This window comes from Zea mays, chromosome 5 (assembly GCF_902167145.1).
Source record: "Zea mays cultivar B73 chromosome 5, Zm-B73-REFERENCE-NAM-5.0, whole genome shotgun sequence".
Taxonomy (NCBI): Eukaryota; Viridiplantae; Streptophyta; class Magnoliopsida; order Poales; family Poaceae; genus Zea; species Zea mays.
Window position 1 is genome coordinate 24,286,941 of NC_050100.1, and position 25,046 is coordinate 24,311,986.

The 25,046-nt window shown below is 53.0% G+C and overlaps 1 protein-coding gene across 6 annotated transcripts in view; it reads right to left on the reverse strand.

Moving 5' to 3' along the window:
- LOC100382240 (uncharacterized) overlaps positions 1-25,046 on the reverse strand; it is a 30,032-nt gene that overhangs the window by 3,238 nt on the left and 1,748 nt on the right. For 4 of the 6 annotated variants that reach the window (XR_004849232.1, XM_008645775.3, XM_008645773.3 and 1 more), the window contains exons 5-15: positions 24,695-24,745; positions 24,246-24,302; positions 24,088-24,170; positions 23,581-23,704; positions 23,448-23,507; positions 21,766-22,008; positions 21,510-21,593; positions 21,293-21,440; positions 10,657-10,784; positions 10,433-10,480; positions 9,747-9,877 (exon numbers count right to left, since the gene is read on the reverse strand). Coding sequence is in view for 4 of the 6 variants with exons in the window: in XM_008645775.3 (XP_008643997.1) it covers positions 9,747-9,877; positions 10,433-10,480; positions 10,657-10,784; positions 21,293-21,440; positions 21,510-21,593; positions 21,766-22,008; positions 23,448-23,507; positions 23,581-23,704; positions 24,088-24,170; positions 24,246-24,302; positions 24,695-24,745 (1,157 nt within the window). In the remaining 2 variants the exon portion in view is untranslated. The remainder of the gene's footprint in view (positions 1-9,746; positions 9,878-10,432; positions 10,481-10,656; positions 10,785-21,292; positions 21,441-21,509; positions 21,594-21,765; positions 22,009-23,447; positions 23,508-23,580; positions 23,705-24,087; positions 24,171-24,245; positions 24,303-24,694; positions 24,746-25,046) is intronic. The other 2 variants (NR_159447.1, NM_001366787.1) reach the window with 1 other exon arrangement.

Consider the following 25,046-nt stretch of genomic DNA (forward strand, 5'->3'; position numbering starts at 1 on the left):
GCCACGGACGCGCACCCAGCCGCAGGCCAGCTGCCTGAGTGGGCGGACGACGCCGTCGCGGGCTAACCAGGGGCACGCTAGCGCCGCCACCGCGGGCTGGACGCGCGAGCAGGGCAGCAAGCACCCGCCGCCGCCTTCACCGCTAGCCGCACGGGCAACACGCCAGCTAGCTCCGGCAGCGGCGAGGCAAAGAGATGTGGAGGGAGGGGAGTTGGCGGCGGCTAGGGTTGCAGCCACCCATGCAAAAATATTTATTTCATTACTTTAAGCGGTAAGAAACCATGAAGTGGTATCACCATCAAGGGACACAAGTGCAATCTATATAGCCTCACAAATAATAACATGACCAAGACTTAGTGGGTTTTACTGTTGTGTTCTTTCAGTTGTGAAAACTATTTTTTTTCTCGAACATGCAGGAGAGCTATATATCAGGATATTAAGGAAGAAAAAGAAAGGTTAAAGAACCTCGGTTACACCGACACCCACACACCCGTAAGTTATTCACAAATTACATACGTGCTTTTTTCTTACAAGCACAAACATGCTAGAATGGCATATTCACTAGGGACAAGGGCCAACAAAGAGATTCCTTTCGCACCAGCCATCGCCCGAAGCTGAGTCTCCTCTTAATAAGGCATTGTACATACTAAATTGCATACACCAACCAATTCAACCCAAAACCTTAAGTTGATGAAAAGAGGTGCGCAATTCACTTATATTATATTCCAACACTCCCCCTCACGTCAAGCCTCTCTTGGGTCTTAGACGTGGAATAGGAGCGAGCGACAATTATTTTTTAATTGCGCTAACCAGGATTCGAACTCGTGACCTCTAGCTTTTATACGATATTAAGTTGCATGCACTAACCAATTCAACTCAAAAGCTTAAGCTGGTGGAAGAGGTGAGGTGAACAATTCACTTATATTATATTTCAACAGTACATATTGTCAGCAATGACATCAAAGACACATTGGTTCCTATGTTTCCAAAATGTCCAAGCTCCTAGAATAATGAGAGAATTGATGCCTTGCTGAAATTGTTCATCAACCATCTCGTTTTTCTCCTCCGGCAGTCATCAAAGGAATCATCATTCAACAAAGGCACTAGAGTTTGCAGCCCAAAGTAACGCAGGAGGGGAAACCAGAATTGCCTTGGAAACACACAGTTGGTGAAAACCATATTCTGAAAATAGGAATAATATGACAGTTGACGACAACAAAGTCAGTTTTTAAAACCAGAGAGAACAGAAGTTAGGCCCTCTTTGGATGCAAAGTATTTTTCAAGTTTTAGAAAATATCACGGTTACTTTGATTTTGAGGTGTTTGGGTGCAATGATCCTTGTAATTTTGAACACCAAGGTATTGCAAAAAAAAATGTAGTCTTTTTTTAGAAAAAACTAAACTTCACTGTGGACTTCTTTTTCCTAGCGTGCCTATTATTCTGAAAACTACAGTTTCTTGGTACCATGGTTTTTCAAAACGACAACATCAAAGCAGACCTTAGCAGTAGAACATGCGATCCTGGCCAGTAACTAACAAGCAGTAGTTCACTCAACCTGCATCCAAGTCTTGTCCTGTTATAACGAACACATACTAGCCAAGTAACCACTAATCATTCATTTTTGCACTTCGACCAGCCAGAGTTAGTTCTGATGTCAGCAGTGCATCCAAGTTCTGATGTTGTCAGTAGCACACGGCTGTGGTAGAATTTAGTATTAGCTGGTGCTGGATGCATAAAGAGGAAAGAGCTCATAATCTATACCTTGTATCATCATTCCATTTGGTACATAGTGTATGGAATATACCCAAACCTTAAAAATTAATTCGACCAACAAAAAAATCAAGAGGCTAAGAGATGAATTAATTTAGGTACTGTCATGTGCGGACGCACCTACACCAGGTGCAGACGCGCCCGCGACGTGTGTCGGGCAGAAGAGGACGCGATTCGCGCGGGCAGTTAGGCGCGCACGCACTGGTTTGTTACAGACATATAGGATTACTATCTGTTTCAAGTTCCTAGAATTAAGGAGAAGATTTGGGAGGCTGGTTGTTAGGAAAGATAAGATAGCTATCCCTAGGATTAAGGAGTAATTATCTCCAGTTTGTTAGGGTCCATCAGCCATATATATGTGTAACCAGCCGGCTGGAAGGATTAAGCATAGTTTATTCTCTCTAATCTCTCCTCTCCACTCACCAACAAAGCCTGCGGCTGAGGGGCAAAGCCTCGCCGGAGAAGACGGGTCGTGACTACGAACTGCGTAGTCGAGGCCCTGCTGTCCGGGGATACTCAGCCCTTGACAACCTGGTATCAAATTCCAGATGTTCCTCGTATTCCTCCGCACCACCTCCACAACCCACCACCGCCGCTGCGCCCCTAAACCGACAGCTTCCCCAACTCACCGCAGCCGCTGCGCCCTTACCCCGCCCACCAACATCTCCACCACCAGCCGACATCACTTCAGCTCCTTCAGCCATGTCGGCACCAACTACTACTGATCTGGCCAAGATGATCGAGGCACTGGCCAACACGGTGACGAACCTGCAGACGATCGTGGTCACGCTGCAGAAGAAGTCATCCTCTTCGTCGACTACCGACGGAGGCAACGACGGCCAACACCACAGCGATCGACCTCCGCAGTTCTAGAAACTGGATTTCCCCCGCTACGACGATACGTCCGATCCATTGATCTTCATCAACCGTTGCGAATCGTACTTCCATCAGCAGCGGATCATGGAGGAGAAGGTCTGGATGGCCTCCTACAACTTGGAAGACGACGCACAGATGTGGTGCATCCAGATCCAGTCGGACGAAGGTACCCCGTCGTGGCGTCGATTCAAGGAGCTGCTGAACCTGCGCTATGGGCTGCAGTTGCGTTCTGCGCCGCTGGCCGAACTAGCCGCATGCCGGCGTACTGTCACGGTCGTCGAATATCAAGATCGGTTCCAGGCGCTCCTACCTCGTGCTGGGCCACTCGAGGAGTCGCAGCGAGTCCAACTCTTCACCGGAGGCCTTCAGCCGCCAGTCAGCATCGACGTTCGCATCCAGAACCCGCAGTCCCTCGCAACCGCCATGAGCCTGGCTAGGCAATTCGAGCTGCACGAACAGTACACCGCCCCGATATCCCGAGCCACGCCATGGCCTCTGCCAGCGCCGTCAGGTCCCCGAGCAGCATCACCCGCGACGATCTCCGTCGAGGGCCGCCAGATCAAGCAACTCACTCAGGCGGAGCAAGAGGAGCAGCGCCACAAAGGCCTCTGCTACAACTGCGATGAGAAGTACACCCGGGGCCACAACCGCATCTGCCAGTGGCTGTTCCCCCTTGAGGGCATCGAGGAAGACGATGCTGACGACATCACCGAGGAGCCTGCGGGGGCCGCGGATGAGGACGCCCCCATATTCTCCCTACAGGCCCTCGTCGGGGTCTCCGTCGCCGACACCATGCAGATCGCCGTCATGCTCGGCTCCTTGGCGTTTGTTGCCCTCCTCGACTCCGGCAGCACGCACAACTTCATCTCAGAGGCGGCTGCCCGACACTCGGGCCTTCCTCTTCATTAGCGTCCACGCCTCACGGCAATGGTCGCCAACAGCGAGCACGTCTCGTGCGTCGGGGTCATCCGTGGTGCACCACTGACTATCGACGTCACCACCTTCCCCACCGACCTCTTCGTCATGCCATTGGCGGGCTATGACATGGGTGGCTCGGCGTCTTGGGCCCCATCGTTTGGGACCTCGGCCGGCGCCGGATGACGTTCCAGCACCAAGGGCGGGCCATCTCCTGGACGGGCATGGCGTCCTCCTGTGTGCCAACCCTGGGCGCCACAGCAACGAGAGAGCCCCTACTTGATGAGCTCCTGGACTCCTTCGGGGATATCTTCGCCGCGCCCACCGGGATGCCACCCAAGCGTCCGCACGATCACCGCATCACCCTCAAGGCAGGCGCGCAGCCGGTGGCCGTCCGCTCGTACCACTATCCGGTAGCCCACAAGGATGAGCTAGAGCGACAGTGTGCCGCCATGATCGAGCAGGGCATTGTCCGTCGTAGTGACTCACCGTTTTCATCGCCAGTCCTCCTCATTAAGAAGCCCGACAAGTCGTGGCGCTTCTACGTCGACTACCGGCCCTAATTGCGCTCAATGTCAAGGACGTGTTCCCCATACCGGTGGTCGATGAGCTTCTCGACGAACTCCACGGCGCGCGGTCCTTCTCCAAGCTAGACCTCTGGTTCGGGTACCACCAGGTGCGGATGCGGCCGGAAGATGTACACAAAACCGCGTTCCACACCCACGGCGACCTCTATTAGTTCCTAGTTATGGCATTCGGGCTCTACAACGCGCTGGCGACATTTCAGACCCTCATGAACGATGTACTTCGGCCTTTCCTTCGTTGCTTCGTCCTGGCATTTTTTGACGACATCTTGATATATATAGCAAGACATGGGCGGATCACCTTCGACATCTCTGCGCCGTCCTCTTCGAGCTTCGGCAACAGCAATTCTTCGTCAAGCGCGTCAAGTGCATCTTCAGCGCCCCCTCCGTCGCCTACCTCGGCCACGTCATATCTGAGGCAAGCGTCGCCATGAATCCCGCCAAGGTGAAGGCCATCCTCGACTGGTCAACACCCCGTTCGGCTCGAGCAGTGCGGGGCTTCCTTGGCCTAGCGGGCTACTACCGCAAGTTCGTCCACAATTACGGGGCGGTCGCCGCGCCGCTGACCGCGCTCCTCAAGAAGGACGGCTTCACCTAGGATGACGCAACGGTCGTTGTGTTCACAACACTCAAGGCCGCAGTCACCACGGCCCTCGTCCTCGCTATGTCAGACTTCTCCATGCTCCTCGTCGTCGAATGTGACGCGTCGTTGCATGGTTTCGGTGCCATGCTCGTCCAGGACGGCCACCTGATCGCCTTCTTCAGCCGCCCCATCGCCCCCCGACACCGCACCCTCGCCGCTTACAAGCGGGAACTCATCGGCCTTGTCCAGGCGGTTCGACATCGGAGGTCGTACTTATGGGGGCGGCGCTTCATCTTCAAGACCGACCACTACAGCCTCAAGTACCTCCTGACCACTGGCCACCATACCCCAGCACCACTGTGTCGACAAACTCTTGGGGTTCGATTTTTCTATGGAGTATATGTCAGGCGCAACGAACACCATCGTCGACGCCCTCTCCCGCCGCGACACCGTCGATGGCGAGTTGATGGCAACCTCGGCACCCTGATTCGACTTCATCGAGCGCCTACGGCACGCCCAGGCCACTGATCCGGCCCTGGTCAGCATCCATGACGAGGTCCACGCCGGCACATGCACAGCGCCGTGGGTAGTGGTCAACAACATGGTCACCTATGACGGACGCCTGTACATACCGCTCACAGCACCACTCCTGCAGGAGATCCTGGCGGCCGTCCACAACGACGGACACGAGGGCGTCCACCGCACGCTACACCGCCTCTGCCGCGACTTCCATTTTCCCAACATGCGTCGTCTGGTGCAGGACTTCGTGCGCGCGTGCGCGACTTGTCAGAGGTACAAGTCATAACACCCGCACCTGGCTGGCTTGCTGCAACCGTTGCCAGTGCCCACCATCGTCTGGGCAGACATCGGCATGGACTTCGTGGAGGCGCTGCCCCGGGTACACGGGAAGACGGTCATCCTCTCTGTCGTCGACCGCTTCAACAAGTACTGCCACTTCATCCCATTGGCGCACTCGTACACCACCGAGTCCGTGGCGCAAGCATTCTTCACCGACATCGTTCGTCTCCACGGCATTCCGCAGTCCATCGTGTCCGATCGCGTCCCGGTGTTCTGTCATGGGCATCATAGGGAGCGAGAGGCAACAGCCAGGCTGGGATAAGGCTAGAGAATAAGATTGAGATGAGCTAGGATAAGGCTAGAGAATAAGATTGAGATGAGAGAATTGTGGAGAGTTGGTTAGCAGCAGATAAGTCCAAGAAAGTAGGAGTTAGTTGAGAGTTTGTAGGAGAAGTTGGTTAGCCATAGGGCTATTTATAAGCCACATGGCAACAGGGAATAAATCAAGCAAGATCATTATCAAACCAATCTCTCCCTTGCAATGACCCTCTCAAGCGCCTAGGGCTGCTACCCTAGAACCAAGCCTGCGGCAGAGGGGTATAACCTCGCCGGAGAAGACAGCTATCCCCATGGACCGAAGGTCCATGACACCTGGTATCAGAGCCAGGTTATCCTCACCACCACCAGCCGCCGCGCCATCTGTCGCCGCAACGCCCTCCCACCCGCCCTCTCCAACTCCAGATGCATTCACTCGGCTCGAAGAGAAGTGGGATCAATTCGTTGTGATGTTCCACCGCTACAAGGAGAAGACAGAGAAGGAACTCCAAGCAGCGGTGCGGCTTCAGGCGGCAGCGCGAGGGTTCCTGGCACGCCGCCAGGTACAGTCCCTTCGTGGGGAGAAGCACCTTGCTGTGGCCTCCAGGGCCACCCCATGGCCGTCATCACATGAGCAGGCCGTGGTGCGCCTGCAAGCCGCAGTGCGCGGCTTCCTTGTTAGGCGGGCGGTGCGGAAGCTACACTTGCTGATCAGCTCATCGCTGCACCAACTCGCAGCCTGCGCGTCCAACCACCAGGTCTCGTCTATACTTTTTGAACCCCCTGCAGAAGTCGAGATCTGGGTATGCAGCCCCCCTGCACGGCCAAAGAGGGTCGTCTCCCTCATTCGGGCAACTGCCTTGGTGCTGGACAGACCCAAGGGCTGGTTCCTCCTTCACCTTTCATCCAACGTGAAGTCCGCAGTTCAGCTCTTTCCTTGGGATCCAGGAGGACAGGAGGACATAGCTGCAGTTCAAATTTATATTTTAGTTCCACAATTATTTTGTATTTTCGTCTTAAATAATAAAGGTAAGCCGAGATTTAAAAGGCTTAACCTTAAGTCGTGTCAGGTAAGTCTATGGCAGCTCGAGGACGAGCTGGTCCTCAAGGGAGGGGGAGATGTCATGGGCATAATAGGGAGCGAGAGGCAACAGCCAGGCTGGGATAAGGCTAGAGAATAAGATTGAGATGAGCTGGGATAAGGTTAGAGAATAAGATTGAAATGAGAGAATTGTGGAGAGTTGGTTAGCATCAGATAAGTCCAAGAAAGTAGGAGTTAATTGAGAGTTTGTAGGAGAAGTTGGTTAGCCATAGGGCTATTTATAAGCCGCATGGCAGCAGGGAATAAATCAAGCAAGATCATTATCAAACCAATCTTTCTCTCTTGCAATGACCCTCTCAAGCGCCTAGGGCTGCTACCCTAGAACCAAGCCTGCGGCAGAGGGGTATAACCTCGCCGGAGAAGACAACTATCTCCATGGACCGAAGGTCCATGACACCTAGTATCAGCTCCAGGTTATCCTCACCACCACCAGCCGCCCATCCCTCACCACCACCAGCCGCCGCGCCATCTGCCACCGCAACGCCCTCCCACCCGCCCTCTCCAACTCCAGATGCATTCACTCGGCTCGAAGAGAAGTGGGATCAATTCGTTGTGATGTTCCACCACTACAAGGAGAAGACAGAGAAGGAACTCCAAGCAGCGGTGCGGCTTCAGGCGGCAGCGCGAGGGTTCCTGGCACGCCGCCAGGTACAGTCCCTTCGTGGGGAGAAGCACCTTGCTGTGGCCTCCAGGGCCACCCCATGGCCGTCATCACATGAGCAGGCCGTGGTGCGCCTGCAAGCCGCAGTGCGCGGCTTCCTTGTTAGGCGGGCGGTGCGGAAGCTGCACTTGCTGATCAGCTCATCGCTGCACCAACTCGCAGCCTGCGCCTCCAACCACCAGGTCTCGTCTATACTTTTTGAACCCCCTGCAGAAGTCGAGATCTGGGTATGCAGCCCCCCTGCACGGCCAAAGAGGGTCGTCTCCCTCATTCGGGCAACTGCCTTGGTGCTGGACAGACCCAAGGGCTGGTTCCTCCTTCACCTTTCATCCAACGTGAAGTCCGCAGTTCAGCTCTTTCCTTGGGATCCAGGAGGACAGGAGGACATAGCTGCAGTTCAAATTTATATTTTAGTTCCACAATTATTTTGTATTTTCGTTTTAAATAATAAAGGTAAGCCGAGATGTAAAAGGCTTAACCTTAAGTCGTGTCAGGTAAGTCTATGGCAGCTCGAGGACGAGCTGGTCCTCAAGGGAGGGGGAGATGTCATGGGCATAATAGGGAGCGAGAGGCAACAGCCAGGCTGGGATAAGGCTAGAGAATAAGATTGAGATGAGCTGGGATAAGGTTAGAGAATAAGATTGAAATGAGAGAATTGTGGAGAGTTGGTTAGCATCAGATAAGTCCAAGAAAGTAGGAGTTAATTGAGAGTTTGTAGGAAAAGTTGGTTAGCCATAGGGCTATTTATAAGCCGCATGGCAGCAGGGAATAAATCAAGCAAGATCATTATCAAACCAATCTTTCTCTCTTGCAATGACCCTCTCAAGCGCCTAGGGCTGCTACCCTAGAACCAAGCCTGCGGCAGAGGGGTATAACCTCGCCGGAGAAGACAGCTATCTCCATGGACCGAAGGTCCATGACATGTTCATATCAGCATTCTAGCGCGAGCTCATGCGCCTCATGGGCACGAAGTTGCGCATGTCCTCCGCCTTCCATCCCCATACGAACGGCCAGACGGAAGCTGCTAACCGCGTCATCATCATGTACATGCGCTGCTTCACAGGCGATTGTCCCCGACAATGGCTTCGCTGGATGTCGTGGGCTGAGTACGTCTACAATATGGCCTACCAATCATCATTACACGAGACACCGTTCTGGGTAGTCTACGGCCATGATCCGCCCTCCATCCATTCCTACGAGCCCGCTGAGACTCGGGTGGCAGCGGTGGCCAGGGAAATGGAAGATCGTGAGGCCTTCCTCGCCGACGTCCGTTATCACCTGGAACAGGCACAGGCGGTGCACAAGCGCCACTACGACCGGCAACATCGGCCGGTGTTGTACCAGGTCGGCGACTAGGCATTCTTGCGCCTCCGTCAGCGCGCGACCATCTCCCTTCCACGCTCAGCCATGGGGAAGCTCAAGCCCCTTTTCGTCGGGCCCTACCGCGTCGTTGAATTGATCAACGACGTCGCTGTCTGCCTGGAACTGCCACCGGGCGCACGTCTTATGATCAATGACGTCGCTGTCCGCATTGGCGCGGCGAGCACGCCTCGTCAGCTACATGGGAAGATCTCGACGACTTCCGCTCTCGGTTTCTGGACTTTCAGCTCGAGGACGAGCTTGACCTCAAGGGGGGAGAGATGTCATGTGCGGACGCACCTACACCAGGTGCAGGCGCGCCCGCGACGTGTGTCGGGCAGAAGAGCGCGCGATTCGCGCGGGCAGTTAGGCGTGCACGCGCTGGTTTGTTACAGATAGATAGGATTACTATCTGTTTCAAGTTCCTAGAATTAAGGAGAAGATTTGGGAGGCTGGTTGTTAGGAAAGATAAGATAGCTATCCCTAGGATTAAGGAGTAATTATCTCTAGTTTGTTAGGGTCGATCGGCCATATATATGTGTAACCAGCCGGCTGGAAGGATTAAGCATAGTGTATTCTCTCTAATCTCTCCTCTCCACTCACCAACAAAGCCTGCGGCTGAGGGGCACTGCACAACCTCGCCGGAGAAGACGGGTCGCGACTACGAACTGCGTAGTCGAGGCCCTGCTGTCCGGGGATACTCAGCCTTTGACAGGTACAAACACATTTACAAATTTATTCTACCATAATACAAGAGAACTTCGAGCTTGGAATGGTAGGAACCTGTATTTTAGTGTTTTGAGTTCTCCATGATGAGTTGTTGCTAGAGTCAGAAAGGAGCCAGCTTCAGCAAAAGACTCCAAAAGAGACATCCCCAGAGCGGCTCCTTCAAGTGGGTTTGTCCCAGCGCCTACCTAAAAAATGTCATCATAAATTTTTGAAGAGCTGAAGTTCAGAAGAAGGTGATTGAATCACCAGACAGTCCTTCAGTAACAAAATTCCAATCATGACTTCGACTAAGGTAGCATTGAACACCAATGCATTTTGAGAATCTTCGAATACAAACAATTGTCACATCTGACAGACATAAATGTGTCATCACCAATGTTTTAAAACTTTGGGCAGGACAGACTTATGATCATGAATCCTTTGTTAGCATGATGTTCTGGTTATGACATGAGCATAATATAAACATCAGTGCATTTTGGGTATTTTAGAACGCAAACCATTTCTATGTGCAATATATATTTGTCATAATCTACAATTCAGAAACGTGCATTCTTAAATCTTAGCTTTCTGCAGCATGACAGCATAGTGATAATAGAGGGAATATCACAGTTTGAAAAGGAGACATAAATTGCAGAAAGAGCATGATGAAAAACATAACCAGCAAGTAATCCATGCTTACAAAAAGGCTATATAGGAACCAAAATGCATCTAACATCTACAATGGTACCTAAACTGCTTACCTCATCCAAAAGGACCAAGGACTCTGAAGTTGACTCTGCACGAATGGCCTAATAAAAGAGGAAGTTCAAATTTCACATTGATAGGCTAAGGATTCAAGACAGGTATAAAACTAGAAATGAAGCAGGGCCTTTTTGTGTAATGGTATGTGCATTCAGTAATGCAACCATTTTACAGAGTTAGGATATAAAAATTAGAGCAAATTAAGATAAATTCTAAAACATACACCAATCTGCTTCAGATGTCCAGAAAATGTAGAGAGTGATTGGGTCAGAGATTGCTCATCTCCAATGTCAGCATAAACAGCATTGAACCATGGAATTTTTACTGGTTCAGAAGCTAGAATGTATAGACCTGCAGCAGATGGACAATGTTATGCAGGATTTTTTTTCTCGAACACGCAGGACAATTGCGCCTCATTATATTAAGAAGATAGGTAGAAGAGGTCTAAGAAGACCAAATACAAGGGTCTCCTTACGGAGGCCAGTAACACAGAAAACTGAAACAATCCATCAGACACATAACCACTCAAAGCACGCTAGACCTCAGAAGGAGGGCAGCAAGGTAGGAAAGACCTTTAGCCCCTGCCACTTCCCAAAACAATCTCTCCTCCCCTGCTAATGTTAGACTACCCGTCTAGGGTTTGGGGTGTTCCCCTTGTAATTACCGTCTCACCCTCACTGTAATGGGCCTGACCCATTTACTAAGTCTATTAATACTACTCCCAACCCTGTTTAGGGTCATGGGTTCACATTCCAACATGGTATCAGCATAGGTTTAGGGTTTTTTTCCCAACAGCAGCTACAGCCGCCGGGGGGGGGGGGGGGGTTCCTCCACCCCCTGCAGCCGCCGCCGGCCTCCCAACTCCGACCTTGATGGAATAAGTCATGTGGTCTTTGTGTGGAGGGCAACAACTCTGCAACAGCATGTGTAGGATAACATGGTGGAGGACAGCATCTCTGCAGCAGTCAAAAGCAGCAGTCTTTTGCTGTAGTGGGGCAACAGTGCAGTGCACAACAGCAGCAGTGCAGTCTTTTTGACTGCGTTGTGGCAGCAGCAGGCAGGCAGTTCAGTGCAGTCTTTTGACTGCACTTTAGCATCTAAAGGACAGCACATATGTGCTGCAGTGTGTGGTGTAGTGCGTAGTGTATTCTAGTGCAGCCCCGAGGGCTATAAATATGTGTCCCCAACCCTTCTAAGGGTATGACATTGTGTAGTGTTTGAGGAAATAAACAGAAAATTGCCCCAACTCATAGTGTCATCCTCTTGATGAGAGTTAGAGTTCCTCTATTTACAATTGGTATCAGAGGCAAACTATCCTGCAGCCTAAACATCTCGTGCTCATCTCCTTCCCGCGCCTCTCCCCACACTCAGTCGGCAGCAAGAGCTCCAACTGTTCCTTCCTCTCCTGCTCAGACGAGCAGCCTTTCGTCTGAGACAGCCTCTTCCACACGCAGCGACCCCACACTAGCCCACCATGTCCCTACGCTCGGTCACTTCGAGTGCGCGGCGCTAGCAGGAAGCCGAGGTCGCCGTGGCACAAGAACGCGAGCGAGCAGCAGCGGCGGCTGCAGCGACAGCGGCGAGGGCAGCACGGCTGGCGGCAGTGAGAGCGGAAGTAGAAGCAGCGGAGGCGGCGGATGCTGCACGTGCGGAGGCAGCAGAGCTCGAGGTTCTGCGCGGCAATAGAGTTGGCATCTCTGCTTCTGTCGACGACAACACCGACGAAGAGCTCAGGCTGGCAAGGGAAGCAGCGCGAGAGCAGGTGGCACAGTGGGCAGCCGCGCGTGGCGGCAGCCTAGATAGGCGCCGACGCGCTGACGGCGCTCCGGGCGAGGGCGCACGCGGCGGCAGCCCAGACGGGCGTAGACGTGCCGACGGTGCTCCCGGCGGCGGCGACCGAGTCGACGGAGATCGCGGCCTCTACAGGCGGCGCGACTCCCCCTCTCCGGATCGGTACCATGGTCGCCGCATGGCCCAGGCCATTGTCAGGGACATCAGTCCCGGCGGTGGGTGGCCTACCCTCACCAAGACCAACTACGTCGAGTGGGCCGCGGTGATGAGGGTACGGCTCCAGGTTCGCCACATGTGGGAAGCAGTTCGGTACGGCGACGTCGACTACCACGAGGATCGGCGGGCGCTGGATGCCCTCATTGCTGCAGTCCCGTCTGAGATGCAGTTTTCGCTTTCCCAGAAGCGGACTGCCAAGGAGGCCTGGGACGCCATCGCTGCGACCCGCATCGGCAGCGACCGTGCCCGCAAGACCACACCGCAGGCACTTCGCAAGGAGTGGGAGAACCTGGCCTTCAAGCTAGGTGAGGATGTTGATGACTTTGCTCTCGCCTCAACACTCTATTGCAGAAGATGGTGCAGTTCGGTGACGACACCTACGATGAGGAGAGAGCTGTTGAGAAGCTCTTCCGTTGCATCCCTGAGAAGTACAAGCAGATTGCTCGCTCGATCGAGTCTCTGCTAGACCTCTCCACGATGACGATCGAAGAGGCGATAGGTCGTCTCAAGGTGGTCGACGGCGACGAACCACAGGCTCCCTCTGGGCCTATCACTATCGGCGGGAAGCTACATCTCACTCGGGAGCAGTGGGAGGCCTGCCAAGGTGACAAGGGGGAGTCCTCGACACGAGGCCGCAAACGCGGCAAGCCGCGCAAGGCGCGTGGAGGCGCCCAGGCCGGGGCGCGAGGACATGCTGAGGGTAGTGCCCGTGGAGGTGCCCAAGGTGGCGCCGTCGGCAACAAGAAGCCGGCACGAGACGACGACTGTCACAACTGCGGCAAGCTTGGCCACTGGGTCAGGGACTGTCGACAGCCACGACGTGGCCAGGCCAACATCGCACAGGCGGAGGCAGAGGAGGAGGCCCTGCTCCTGGCACATGCAAGCATCGAGCCATCTCCAGCGGCACCGGCCGCAGCGGCACTACTCCACCTTGATGAGTCAAAAGCACACGCTTTCCTCGGCGACAACTCCAACAAGGACATGATCGAAGGATGGTGCCTCGACACCGGGGCCACTCATCACATGACCGGCCGACGGGAGTTCTTCATCGAGCTTGACTCTAGCGTCCGAGGCTCCGTCAAGTTTGGGGACGCCTCCGACGTAGAGATCAAGGGTGTCGGCTCAGTCGTCTTCACCGCCACGTCTGGTGAGCACAGGCTGCTCACCGGAGTCTACTACATCCCCGCGTTGAGGAACTCTATCATCAGCTTGGGACAGCTGGATGAGAACGGTTCGCGCGTGGAGGTCGAGCACGGAGTCATGAGGATCTGGGATCCCTCTCGTCGCCTTCTTGCCAAGGTACGCAGGAGTCCAAATCGGCTATACATCCTCAATGTGAAGGTGGCACAATCTTGCTGCCTTGCTGCTCGTCGAGACGACGGGGCATGGCAGTGGCACGAGCGTTTCGGGCACCTTAACTTCGAGGCCCTGAAGCGGCTCAGTGCCAAGGAGATGGTACGAGGCCTGCCATGCCTTGATCATGTGGAGCAATTCTGCGATGTCTGCGTGTTGACAAAGCAGAGACGGCTCCCCTTTCCCCAGCAGTCGAGCTTTCGAGCCAAGGAGAGGCTCGAGCTCGTGCATGGAGACTTGTGTGGCCCGGTGACACCAGCCACACCAGGAGGACGACGCTACTTCTTGCTGCTCGTCGACGATCTCACCCGCTACATGTGGGTGATGATCCTTGGCAGCAAGGGAGAGGCTGCGAACGCCATTAGGCGTGTGCAGGTCGCTGCGGAGGCGGAGTGCGGCCGCAAGTTGCGCGTGCTGCGCACCGACAACGGCGGCGAATTCACGGCGGCTGAGTTCGCGTCGTACTGCGCGGATGAGGGCGTTCAGCGCCATTACTCCGCGCCGTACAGCCTGCAGCAGAACGGCGTCGTTGAGCGGCGCAACCAGATGGTTGTGGGGATGGCTCGGGCTCTCCTCAAACAGAGGGGAATGCCGACTGTCTTCTGGGGAGAGGCGGTGGTGATAGCGGTTTACATCCTCAACCGCTCGCCCACCAAGGCTCTAAACGGGATGACACCGTACGAGGCTTGGCATGGGCGCAAGCCAGCGGTCTCTCACCTACGGGTCTTCGGCTGCCTCGCGTTCACCAAGGAGCTTGGCCACATCAGCAAGCTCGACGATAGGAGCACCCCGGGGGTGTTCATTGGCTACGCGGAGGGCTCGAAGGCCTACCGCATCCTTGACCTAGGAACACAGCGTGTGCGCACGGCGCGCGATGTAGTGTTCGACGAAGGGCGAGGATGGGCGTGGGACAAGGCGGTGGACGACAGCACGACTCCGACGTACGACGACTTCACCGTCGAGTACGTCCACTTTGAGGGAGCTAGGGGAGTAGGCAACTCATCTCCGAGCAGGTCTACCCCAACCCCCAAGTCTCCACCGACTCCAGCGCCACGCTCTCCAGCTCCGGCTACAACGAGCTCTTCACCACCACGCACTCCAGCCACGACTCTGGCTACAACAAGCTCTTCGCCACCACGTACTCCAGCACCGACGGTACCTTCTCCGGGAACGTCCTCTCCGACACCAGCTCGTGTCGAGCACGACCCAGTGGAGCTCGTGACCCCGCTCTCCCACGACGAGGACCGCGTCGACGCGTGCTACGACGGCGAGCCGTTGCAGTATCGAAGAGTGGAGGGCCTTCTCATCGACCCGTCGGTGCCGGGCCCGGCGTCTCGCATTCTGGCAGGAGAATTGCATCTTGCATGCGACGATGGTGAGCCTCGGTCTTTCACGGAGGCCGAGAAACATGCGGCTTGGCGTGCCGTGATGCAGTCGAAGATGGACGCGGTTGAGACGAACCGCACTTGGGAGCTCGCTGATCTCCCTCATGGTCATCGTGCGATCACCCTTAAGTGGGTGTTCAAACTGAAGAGGGATGAAGCCGGCGCCATCGTCAAGCATAAGGCTCGCTTGGTGGCACGCGGTTTCTTGCAGCAGGAGGGGATCGACTTCGACGATGCGTTCGCCCCTGTGGCACGAATGAAATCCGTGCGACTCCTCGCGCTGCCAGCCCAGGAGGGCTGGCATGTTCATCACATGGATGTCAAGTCGGCGTTTCTTAACGGCGACTTAAAGGAGGAGGTCTATGTATACCAGCCGCCAGGTTTTGCGATCCCTGGCAAGGAGGGCAAGGTGTTGCGCCTGCGCAAGGCCCTCTACGGCTTGCGACAGGCACCAAGGGCGTGGAATGCCAAGCTGGATTCCACGCTCAAGAGGATGGGCTTCATGCCAAGCCCGCACGAGGCGGCCATCTATCGGCGGGGCAATGGAGAAAATGCCCTGCTGGTGGGTGTCTACGTTGACGACTTGGTGATCACCGGCGCCAAGGATGCAGAGGTGGCAGCGTTCAAGGAAGAGATGAAGGCCACCTTCCAAATGAGTGACCTGGGGCATCTCTCCATCTACCTGGGGATTGAGGTGCACCAGGGAGACTCCGGGATCACACTTCGCCAGACCGCCTATGCCAGGCGCATTGTTGAGCTGGCTGGGCTCACCGACTGCAACCCAGCTCTCACTCCGATGGAGGAGAGGCTGAAGCTGAGTCGCGACAGCACGACGGAGGAGGTGGATGCTACTCAGTACCGGCGTCTTGTGGGGAGCCTTCGCTACCTCGTCCACACACGGCCTGACTTGGCATACTCCGTCGGCTACGTTAGTCGGTTCTTGTAGCGACCGACGACGGAGCATGAGCAGGCTGTGAAGAGGATCATCCGCTATGTTGCGGGGACTCTCGACCATGGTCTCTACTACCCGAGATGCCCTGGGCCCCCTGGGGAGACACACCTTGTCGGGTACAGCGACAACGACCACGTCGGCGACATCGACACTAGCAAGAGCACAAGCGGGATCCTCTTCTTCCTCGGCAAGTGCCCCATTAGCTGGCAGTCAGTCAAGCAGCAGGTGGTGGCCATGTCAAGCTGTGAGGCCGAGTACATAGCGGCGTCCACTGCTTCGACTCAGGCGCTCTGGCTGGCTCGACTGCTCGGTGATCTCCTCGGGAGACTGGAGCGGTGGAACTCAAGGTGGACAGTCAGTCCGCTCTGGCATTGGCCAAGAATCCCGTGTTCATGAACGGAGCAAGCACATCCGGCTGAGATACCATTTCATCCGAGACTGCTTGGCAGAAGGGAGCATCCATGCACGCTACATCAACACCAAGGATCAGCTTGCGGACTTGCTCACCAAGCCCCTTGGGAGGATTAAGTTCCTTGAGCTTTGTTCCAGGTCTGGGATGACTAAACTTTCCCACAAGACGACGTACAAGTCTTAGGGGGAGAATGATGGAATAAGTCATGTGGTCTTTGTGTGGAGGGCAACAACTCTGCAACAGCATGTGTAGGATAACATGGTGGAGGACAGCATCTCTGCAGCAGTCAAAAGCAGCAGTCTTTTGCTGTAGTGGGGCAACAGTGCAGTGCACAACAGCAGCAGTGCAGTCTTTTTGACTGCGCTGTGGCAGCAGCAGGCAGGCAGTTCAGTGCAGTCTTTTGACTGCACTTTAGCATCTAAAGGACAGCACATATGTGCTGCAGTGTGTGGTGTAGTGCGTAGTGTATTCTAGTGCAGCCCCGAGGGCTATAAATATGTGTCCCCAACCCTTCTAAGGGTATGACATTGTGTAGTGTTTGAGGAAATAAACAGAAAATTGCCCCAACTCATAGTGTCATCCTCTTGATGAGAGTTAGAGTTCCTCTATTTACAGACCCTCCCTCCCTCCCTGCCCGCCGCGCCGCCAGCAGGCCCGGCGCCCCGACGCAACTCCAGCCGCGACCGCGCCGGCCCTTCTCCCTCAGCCGCCGGCCCTCCCTCCCTTCCTGTCCGTCGCGCCGCCAGCTGGCCCGACGCCCCGCCAACGCTCCAGCCGCGACCGCGCCAGGACGCTGCCGCGCCGCCAGCCGCTCGGGCGCAACCCGCCCAGGTCGCCGCGCCGCCAGCCGGACCGCGCCCGGCCGCAGAGCCCCACCGCGCCTCCGTCCAGACGCCCCTGCTGCGTCATCGCCCGATGGACGCATCCACCACCACCACCACTGCGGCCGGATCCAACGTCGGGGTCACCACCGGCCCTGGCACGCACCTCCCCATCGCCCCTGCTGCACTCAGCAGCGAGCTCGCCCATGGAGGGGCCCCCTACATCGCCGGCCTTGGGCCGATCCACGCCACTTCCCCGCTGCCCCTGCGTCGCGGCTCCCCGCCGGGCTTTCCCGCCTTCGCTTCACCCACCTGGAGCCACACCGTCGCGCCCTCCGCACTCCCCACCACCGACTCCGCGCTCGTCGGCACCCTCGCTACGATCCAGGCTGCAGTGACGGCCTCGCGGGAGCGCGAGCGCGCCGCCTCCCTCGCCCTGGAGCGTGAGCGTGCCCTGGGCGCCGCTCTGACCACCCAGATGGCCACCACGCAGCGCCTCCTCGGCCGCCCGACACTCGCCGATGCGGAGCCCCCAGAGGACCCCCACGCCTCTGACCTCGACGCCGACCTCATCGCTGCTATCCATGCTCAAGCCGTCGGACTACACAACATCCGGGCCCTCGTGTCCGTGGTGTTGGATCCGGCGTCTTCCCACTACCCCCGTTGGCGAGGACAGGTCCTTCTCACGCTGCGGCGGTTCGTCCTTGACGATCACGTCCTCGTCGACCACGGCGCTCCGTCGCCTCGCTCCTGGTACCTCATGGACAGCGTTGTCCTCTCGTGGCTTCACGGCACCATCACCGTTGAGCTATAGGACATCATCCGCGACCAGGCGGACACTGCGCGCCAGGCGTGGCTCGCTCTCGAGGACCAGTTCCTCGGGAATCGGGATGCACGGGCACTCCACCTCGACGCCCAGTTCCACCTGTTCTCTCAGGGGGACCTCTCCGTGGAAGAATACTGCCGCCAGATGAAGGGCCTGGCTGACTCTCTCTGCGATCTCGGCGAGCCAATTGTCGATCGTACCTTGGTGCTGAACCTCCTGCGTGGCCTCAGCCCCCGCTACGGCCACCTGAAGGCTCTCATCAAGAGGAGCGTGCCCTTCCCCACCTTCCACGCTGTGAGGAACGAGCTTCTCCTCGAGGAGCTCACCATGGCGAATGAGGCGCCCACTCCTGCCTCGGCTCTCTACAGCGCTCCTACCAGCGGTCAGCCGCCTTCGGGGGGCCAGGCCACCCGTCCTCCGTCGACCGGGGCTCCTACCCGCCCTCCACCCGCCGTCCCGGCGGCCCCTCGTCCGACTTCCACGACCGACGGAGGTCGTCGCTCCCGCAAGGGCGGCCGTGGGGGTGGTGAATCCTCTCGTGGTGGTCCCTCCGGCTGGGGTGGCGGCCACGCATGGCCGTCCTTCTACAACCCCTGGACCGGGACCATCGCCATGTGGCCGGGCCAGGCACCGAGTGCCCCCCGTCCCTCGGCGCCTGCCCTCCTGACTGCACCTCACTACGGCATGCCCCCGACGCTTCCCCGGTGCCCTCCTCCGTTCGCACTGCCCTCGCCGACCCACATTGGCGTCGTGCTATGGAGGAGGAGTACGCGACCCTCATGGCCAACCACACCTGGGACCTGGTGCCACGTCCATCAGGCACCAACGTGGTCACCGGCAAGTGGCTATTTCGCCACAAGCTGACCTCGGACGGCTCCCTCGACCGCTACAAGGCCCGTTGGGTCCTTCGGGGCTTCACCCAGCGCCCCGGAGTGGACTACGACGAGACCTTCAGCCCCGTCGTCAAGTTCGCCACTGTTCGCGCCGTCCTCTCCCTCGCCCTCTCCCGCGACTGGGCGATCCATCAGCTCGATGTCAAGAATGCCTTCCTCCATGGCACTCTGACGGAGACTGTCTACTGCAGCCAGCCCACCGGCTTCGTCGACGCTGACCGTCCGGATCTGGTTTGCCGGCTGAATCGGTCCATGTACGGCCTCAAGCAGGCGCCACGGGCATGGTACAGTCGCTTCGCCTCCTACCTGGCCTCCATCGGCTTCGTCGAGGCCAAGTCGGACACGTCCCTGTTCATCTACCGGCGCGGCGACGACACCGTCTACCTCCTGCTCTACGTCGACGACATTGTGCTCACGGCATCTACCGCCGACCTTCTACACCGCATGATCGTCGCCCTTCAGCGGGAGTTCGCGATGAAGGACCTGGGGCCCCTACACCACTTTCTCGGCATCACCGCCGAGCGCTGGCCTCAGGGTCTCTTCCTCCACCAGCGCCAGTACGCCATCAACATCCTGGAGCGGGCTGGCATGTCTGACTGCAAGCCCTGCTCCACGCCTGTCGACACTCAGGCGAAGCTCTCTGAGGACGACGGGCCTCCGGTCGCCGACGCCACGTCATACCGGAGCCTCACCGGCGCGCTTCAGTACCTCACGTTCTCCAAGCCCGACATCGCTTACGCCGTCCAGCAGGTGTGCCTGCATATGCACACTCCGCGGGAGCCCCATCTCACTGCGCTCAAGCGGATTCTGCGCTACCTCCGCGCTCCCTCGACTACGGCCTCCTACTCCGCCCATCCCCGATGTCGGAACTCATGGTCTACACCGACGCTGACTGGGCTGGCTGTCCCGACATGCGCCGGTCCACCTCCGGTTACGCCGTGTTCCTGGGCGCCAACCTCGTCTCTTGGGCCGCCAAGCGGCAGCCCGTCGTCTCTCGCTCCAGCGCTGAGGCCGAGTACCGTGTCGTGGCCAACGGTGTGGCAGAGGCCTCCTGGCTGCGCCAGCTCCTCCACGAGCTCCACAGTCCCCTCCAGCGCGCCACTCTCGTCTACTGCGACAACGTCAGTGCGGTCTACCTCTCCACCAACCATGTGCAGCATCAGCGCACGAAGCACGTAGAGATCGACCTGCACTTCGTCCGCGAGCGTGTCGCTGCAGTTCGCCGACATCTTCACCAAGGGGTTACCGTCGAGTGTATTTTTAGATTTTCGATCCAGTCTCAACATCTGTACAGGATAGAGTTGTGACTGCGGGGGGGTGTTAGACTACCCGTCTAGGGTTTGGGGTGTTCCCCTTGTAATTACCGTCTCACCCTCACTGTAATGGGTCTGGCCCATTTACTAAGTCTATTAATATTACTCCCAACCCTGTTTAGGGTCATGGGTTCACATTCCAACAGCTAACCTAAGAGGTAAGGCCAAACTTGGAGTCCAGCAATCAAAGACACATCTGTTTCGAAGTTTCCAAATTGTCCAAAGTTTCCAAATTGTCCAGGCCCCCAAGACAATTAAGGAGTTGAGGCCTTTTCCAGGCAAACCAGTCACAGCTCCTGTGATTTGCTCCCACCAGTTCATGAAGGAAAGTATCCTTGCTGTGGAGCCAGGCTTTATAATTCAAAAGGTCTCAGACTTTGGTTTGTTTGTTTGGACACTTTGTTGCACTTTCCCTTCTCTTAACACTTAGAAATGTAGGCAGTTAGTACTTATTATCTTGGCTTCATTTGCAACGAAATGTTCAGTTGGTGACTAAATCAATCAGACAAAAATCCCAAACATTAAGGAACATCTGGACCTGCATAATCTACAGAAGCCTGTATAAGGCTGTGTTTGGATACACCCCAGTTTTTAAAAAACTGGTTTCTAGATTTGGTTTCTAGAAACTGGCTTTTAGAAGAAGAAAAAACTAGCAGAAGGTGTTTGGATCCATCTAGTTTCTTAGAAACTGGTTTTAGCTGGGGGAGACCAGCTTCTTGGTTTTTAAGAAACTGAGAAAGTAGTTTTTAGAAACTAAATAAAAAAACTGACTTGTTTGGAGACCTTTCAGCTTTTAAAAACCAGTTTCTAAGAAACTAGGTGGATCAAAACAGGGCCTAAGTCGGTAATGTTCACAACAATAACAGTGAAACAATATGCATGTGGTTACTCCATTACCTATCTTAGCCATCAATGATGCCAGGCCAACCGTCTTCAAGCTGATTGTTTTACCCCCTGTATTTGGGCCAGTTATCACCAAGACAGTAGTTTCTTCAGCAATCATAAAATCTACTGGTACTGGCTGGTCTTTCTCCAGTTGGGAAACCTGAAAACGGGCACACAAATTATCCAATGAAACTAACATCAATCATCAGTCATACCAACAAAAACTAACCCTAAGTTTCATGGAATCAAGGTCTGATGCCAATTGATCTTCTTCTGCAATATCTTGCCCATATATCCTCCTCCTCCGGATCTCCTACAACATGGAAGTAAAATGACTACGGATTAACAAACAGCAAATGGAACTGTTTTATACTCGAGTATATTCAGATGTAAATAGGTGTATCCTCGATTTCAACCAATATCTTTTTTTCAGAATTTTGTCATGAAAAAAATAAGCAGAATAACTTGGAACCAGATAAACTCACCGCTGTGGCACTTGCAACATCCCTTTTGGCACGATGGATATTTTCCTGATGCCGCTGAAGTAGTAGTGGATGGTATGCATTTGGCATATACAGTTTCCATGCCTTCTTAGGAAGTTGAGCTGAGGAAATTTGTTTGATAGATCCACCTGTAGCACTAGTGACAGTTTCATTCTCAAAGTTCGGCAAATACAGGTCAGGAAATGTTCCATCATATGCAATACTGTATTTTGCACGAGCTGCGATCTGTAAAGCAGGTGGTGAAAATGTTTGAGTCAAAGAAACTTAGAAAAACATGAGTCAGAAATGTCATTCCATGGTTTCCAAAACTAAATAGTAACTCAAACAATTTCATACAGTGCAGAATCCATGGTTAAATATTTCTAGTTTTCAACATGGTATTTTCAAGAAAAGTATAATAGACCTGGCCCTCAAGACCCAAGAGTAGAGCAGGTTTCAGATTCCTTAAATCCTTAGTAGCTTACACTATGAAGTTTGACAGTGTGTAACGCCAATTCTACCATTTAGGTGGACTGAACAAGTCTTTCCGATCACAAATAAGTGGCATTTTGTTGTTGTCTGACATTCAGCGCTACTTTTTGTTACAATATATTAATAAAAATACCATGTGTACATTTTACTAGGAGTGGATGTACATCTTACTAGGAGTGGCAGCTATGTTATGGTCAATTTGGTGCACTCGTAATGATTATGTTTTTGAGAAAAAATATCCTTCCTTCTTACAGGTTATCTTCAGGGGAGCTTATTGGTTGCGGCTTTGGGCGCTATTGCAGCGTGAAGATGCAAGAAAGACTTTCGCTCGGCAAGCAAGGCAATAGAGGTCGTTGCTCTAGATATTTTCGCCAAGAGCGGATGGAGTAGCAATATAGACTTTGCTTATAAGCTCTTGCATTTTTTTGTTAAAGTTCCCTATTTCCTTTTTATCAGCTAATTATTAGCTGAATACATTGTAAGAACTTGGCTGTGTGCGGTTGCAGAGGCCGAAACCTTTTCCATTTTCTAAAAAAAGATCTATTTATATCACTTCCAAACATTAAAACTTGTAATCAAAGTTTGGAAAGATTGATTTAAGACAACCTAAAACATCATTTATCTCTGCCTGGACACAGTACATAATGCAGATAATGGTACACATTTTTCTGCCAGACATACAATAAATGCTGGAATTCTATGATGGCATGCAGTTTTACTTAAATGGCAAGATAGATCAGTCTATATGCTTCTCATCCTGCTGCATCTGCCTGGCTAGGAATCCTGGCATGGGTTTGGTAAGGATATTTACATGCTACGAAGTAAGAAATGCATCATCATTAGTAAAAAAATAAGGAATATGAAAACCTTTTACTGGGTGCCTGTAAACTGATGTGCTGCTGTCAACTAATGGTGGCACATAAGAACAAAAATAAAATCAGTGAAGTCTGTTCGTCCAAAGTGTTTGATGTTTTTTTTTGACCGAGCAAAGAGTTTGATGTTATCTCAATGATACCCAATGACCATCAGAAATAAGTATAGAACTCAGGAAATTATAATAGTAAGCATTTGAATACTGCAATTTAACCATAGAAATTTTTTATGTTCATGCATATGCTATGCATAGTTTCTTGAATACTTCAGAACATGAAGTATTAAGATCCATACAAATAATGATTTAGAATAAACCACACCTTATCGAGTTTAATTGTTTCCTGAAGCAAATTCTGAATGCTATCAAGATCAAGACGAATCTGCAAGCAAAAGATAGAAAGAGAACATAAGAGAACAAATAATCATAAAATCAAATAGGCCATCTTTCACAACCTTATCAGTAAGTTTTGATAAGACATCCAGTTCAGCTTTAGCCACTAATGCTCTTGATTCCTGCAACTCATCGTTTAACGGAACAGCAACAATTGGTTCTATCATGCTTCCAGCATCTGACCTGCTACAGTACATATATGAATCTTTATCAAAATATATTCTTGAAAGATCATAAAAAAATTATAGACATGTTCCTTTTACACACTGGTCACAAATTTTTAATAATTGTTGCGGGCTGGGGCCACATGATTCTTTTTCCAAAAAAATATCATGCATGCAGATGTTATTACTGACAAGCACTCAAGCAGACAAATGAGTGCTAAATGATATAGAAATAAGCCCAGCAATCCAAATGAATTGAGTAAAATTTAGTAAGTCAGTTTGTAAAACCATTTAGAAATCAAAATCTCCAAATCTTATGGGAATCAGTCAACCATAAAGCAAGAGAATATATACAATGGTTTGAGGAAATTGTCATTACTGAAGAATCTATAATGTTTGACACACCTGGAGAGCAATAATCCATCAAAAAATGAAGAATTATCCATGGTTGTTCTAATGCAGCATCTTCCATTTACAATGCATACTTCCTGTAAAAATTACTAGGCTGTAATTAATTGCATATGTTGTTTCCTTAGCAATAAGTGAGCTAAATGAAACAATACCGACAATGAAGCTTCATCATCAGCATTGCGCATCAACTTGTCCATAAGCTGATATAACTGTAAAAGTTAAATACGTAAATTTTAAGAGTTAATCAACATCAACAACATTCCATGAAAGAGTAACTTTATTACCTTAAATAAAATAGATAGAGATCTTTAGATTGTAAAATGTGTCTTGTAATGCAACTAGGGCAAAAATATGGACACTAAGCTAATGATGCCTTATTTATTCCATTAGCATATAAGACAACAACGAGCTTTTAGGTAGTGATGTAGCAACATAACTTTTATGCTACAGTTATATTGGTGAAATAAATCTGGTAATTCAGTCAGAAAAAAAAGTCTAGAGGGATAACTTATGCTTCATGCAGCATTGCAGCACACCCATGGAGCTGGCAAATAAGTCACGCGTTACGGAATTGTTAAAAAAGAAAAGGGCATCCACCTACCCTGTTTTCTAGACGCTGTACTTGCTCTCGATACCGTCTCAGCTCAGGGCTCTGGAAAGGAAAGAATTCGCTCAAGTTGAGGAAACATAATCCATAGGAACACTATCGCCAAGGCCATAAAATAAGTTATAAACAACCATAAGAAAATAAATCCACAAAATACAATGGGTATGAATTACAGCAAACAAATGTGACATGTTTAGGGCATGTTTGTTTACCCTCGAGATTATATAATCCATCTTAAATAAGTTAAAAAGCAAACAAACAACACAGATTATTAGGTGGATTATATAATCTAGATGTCAAGATTATGACAATCCATAAGCAGTTCATTAGGTGCTTATATAATCTA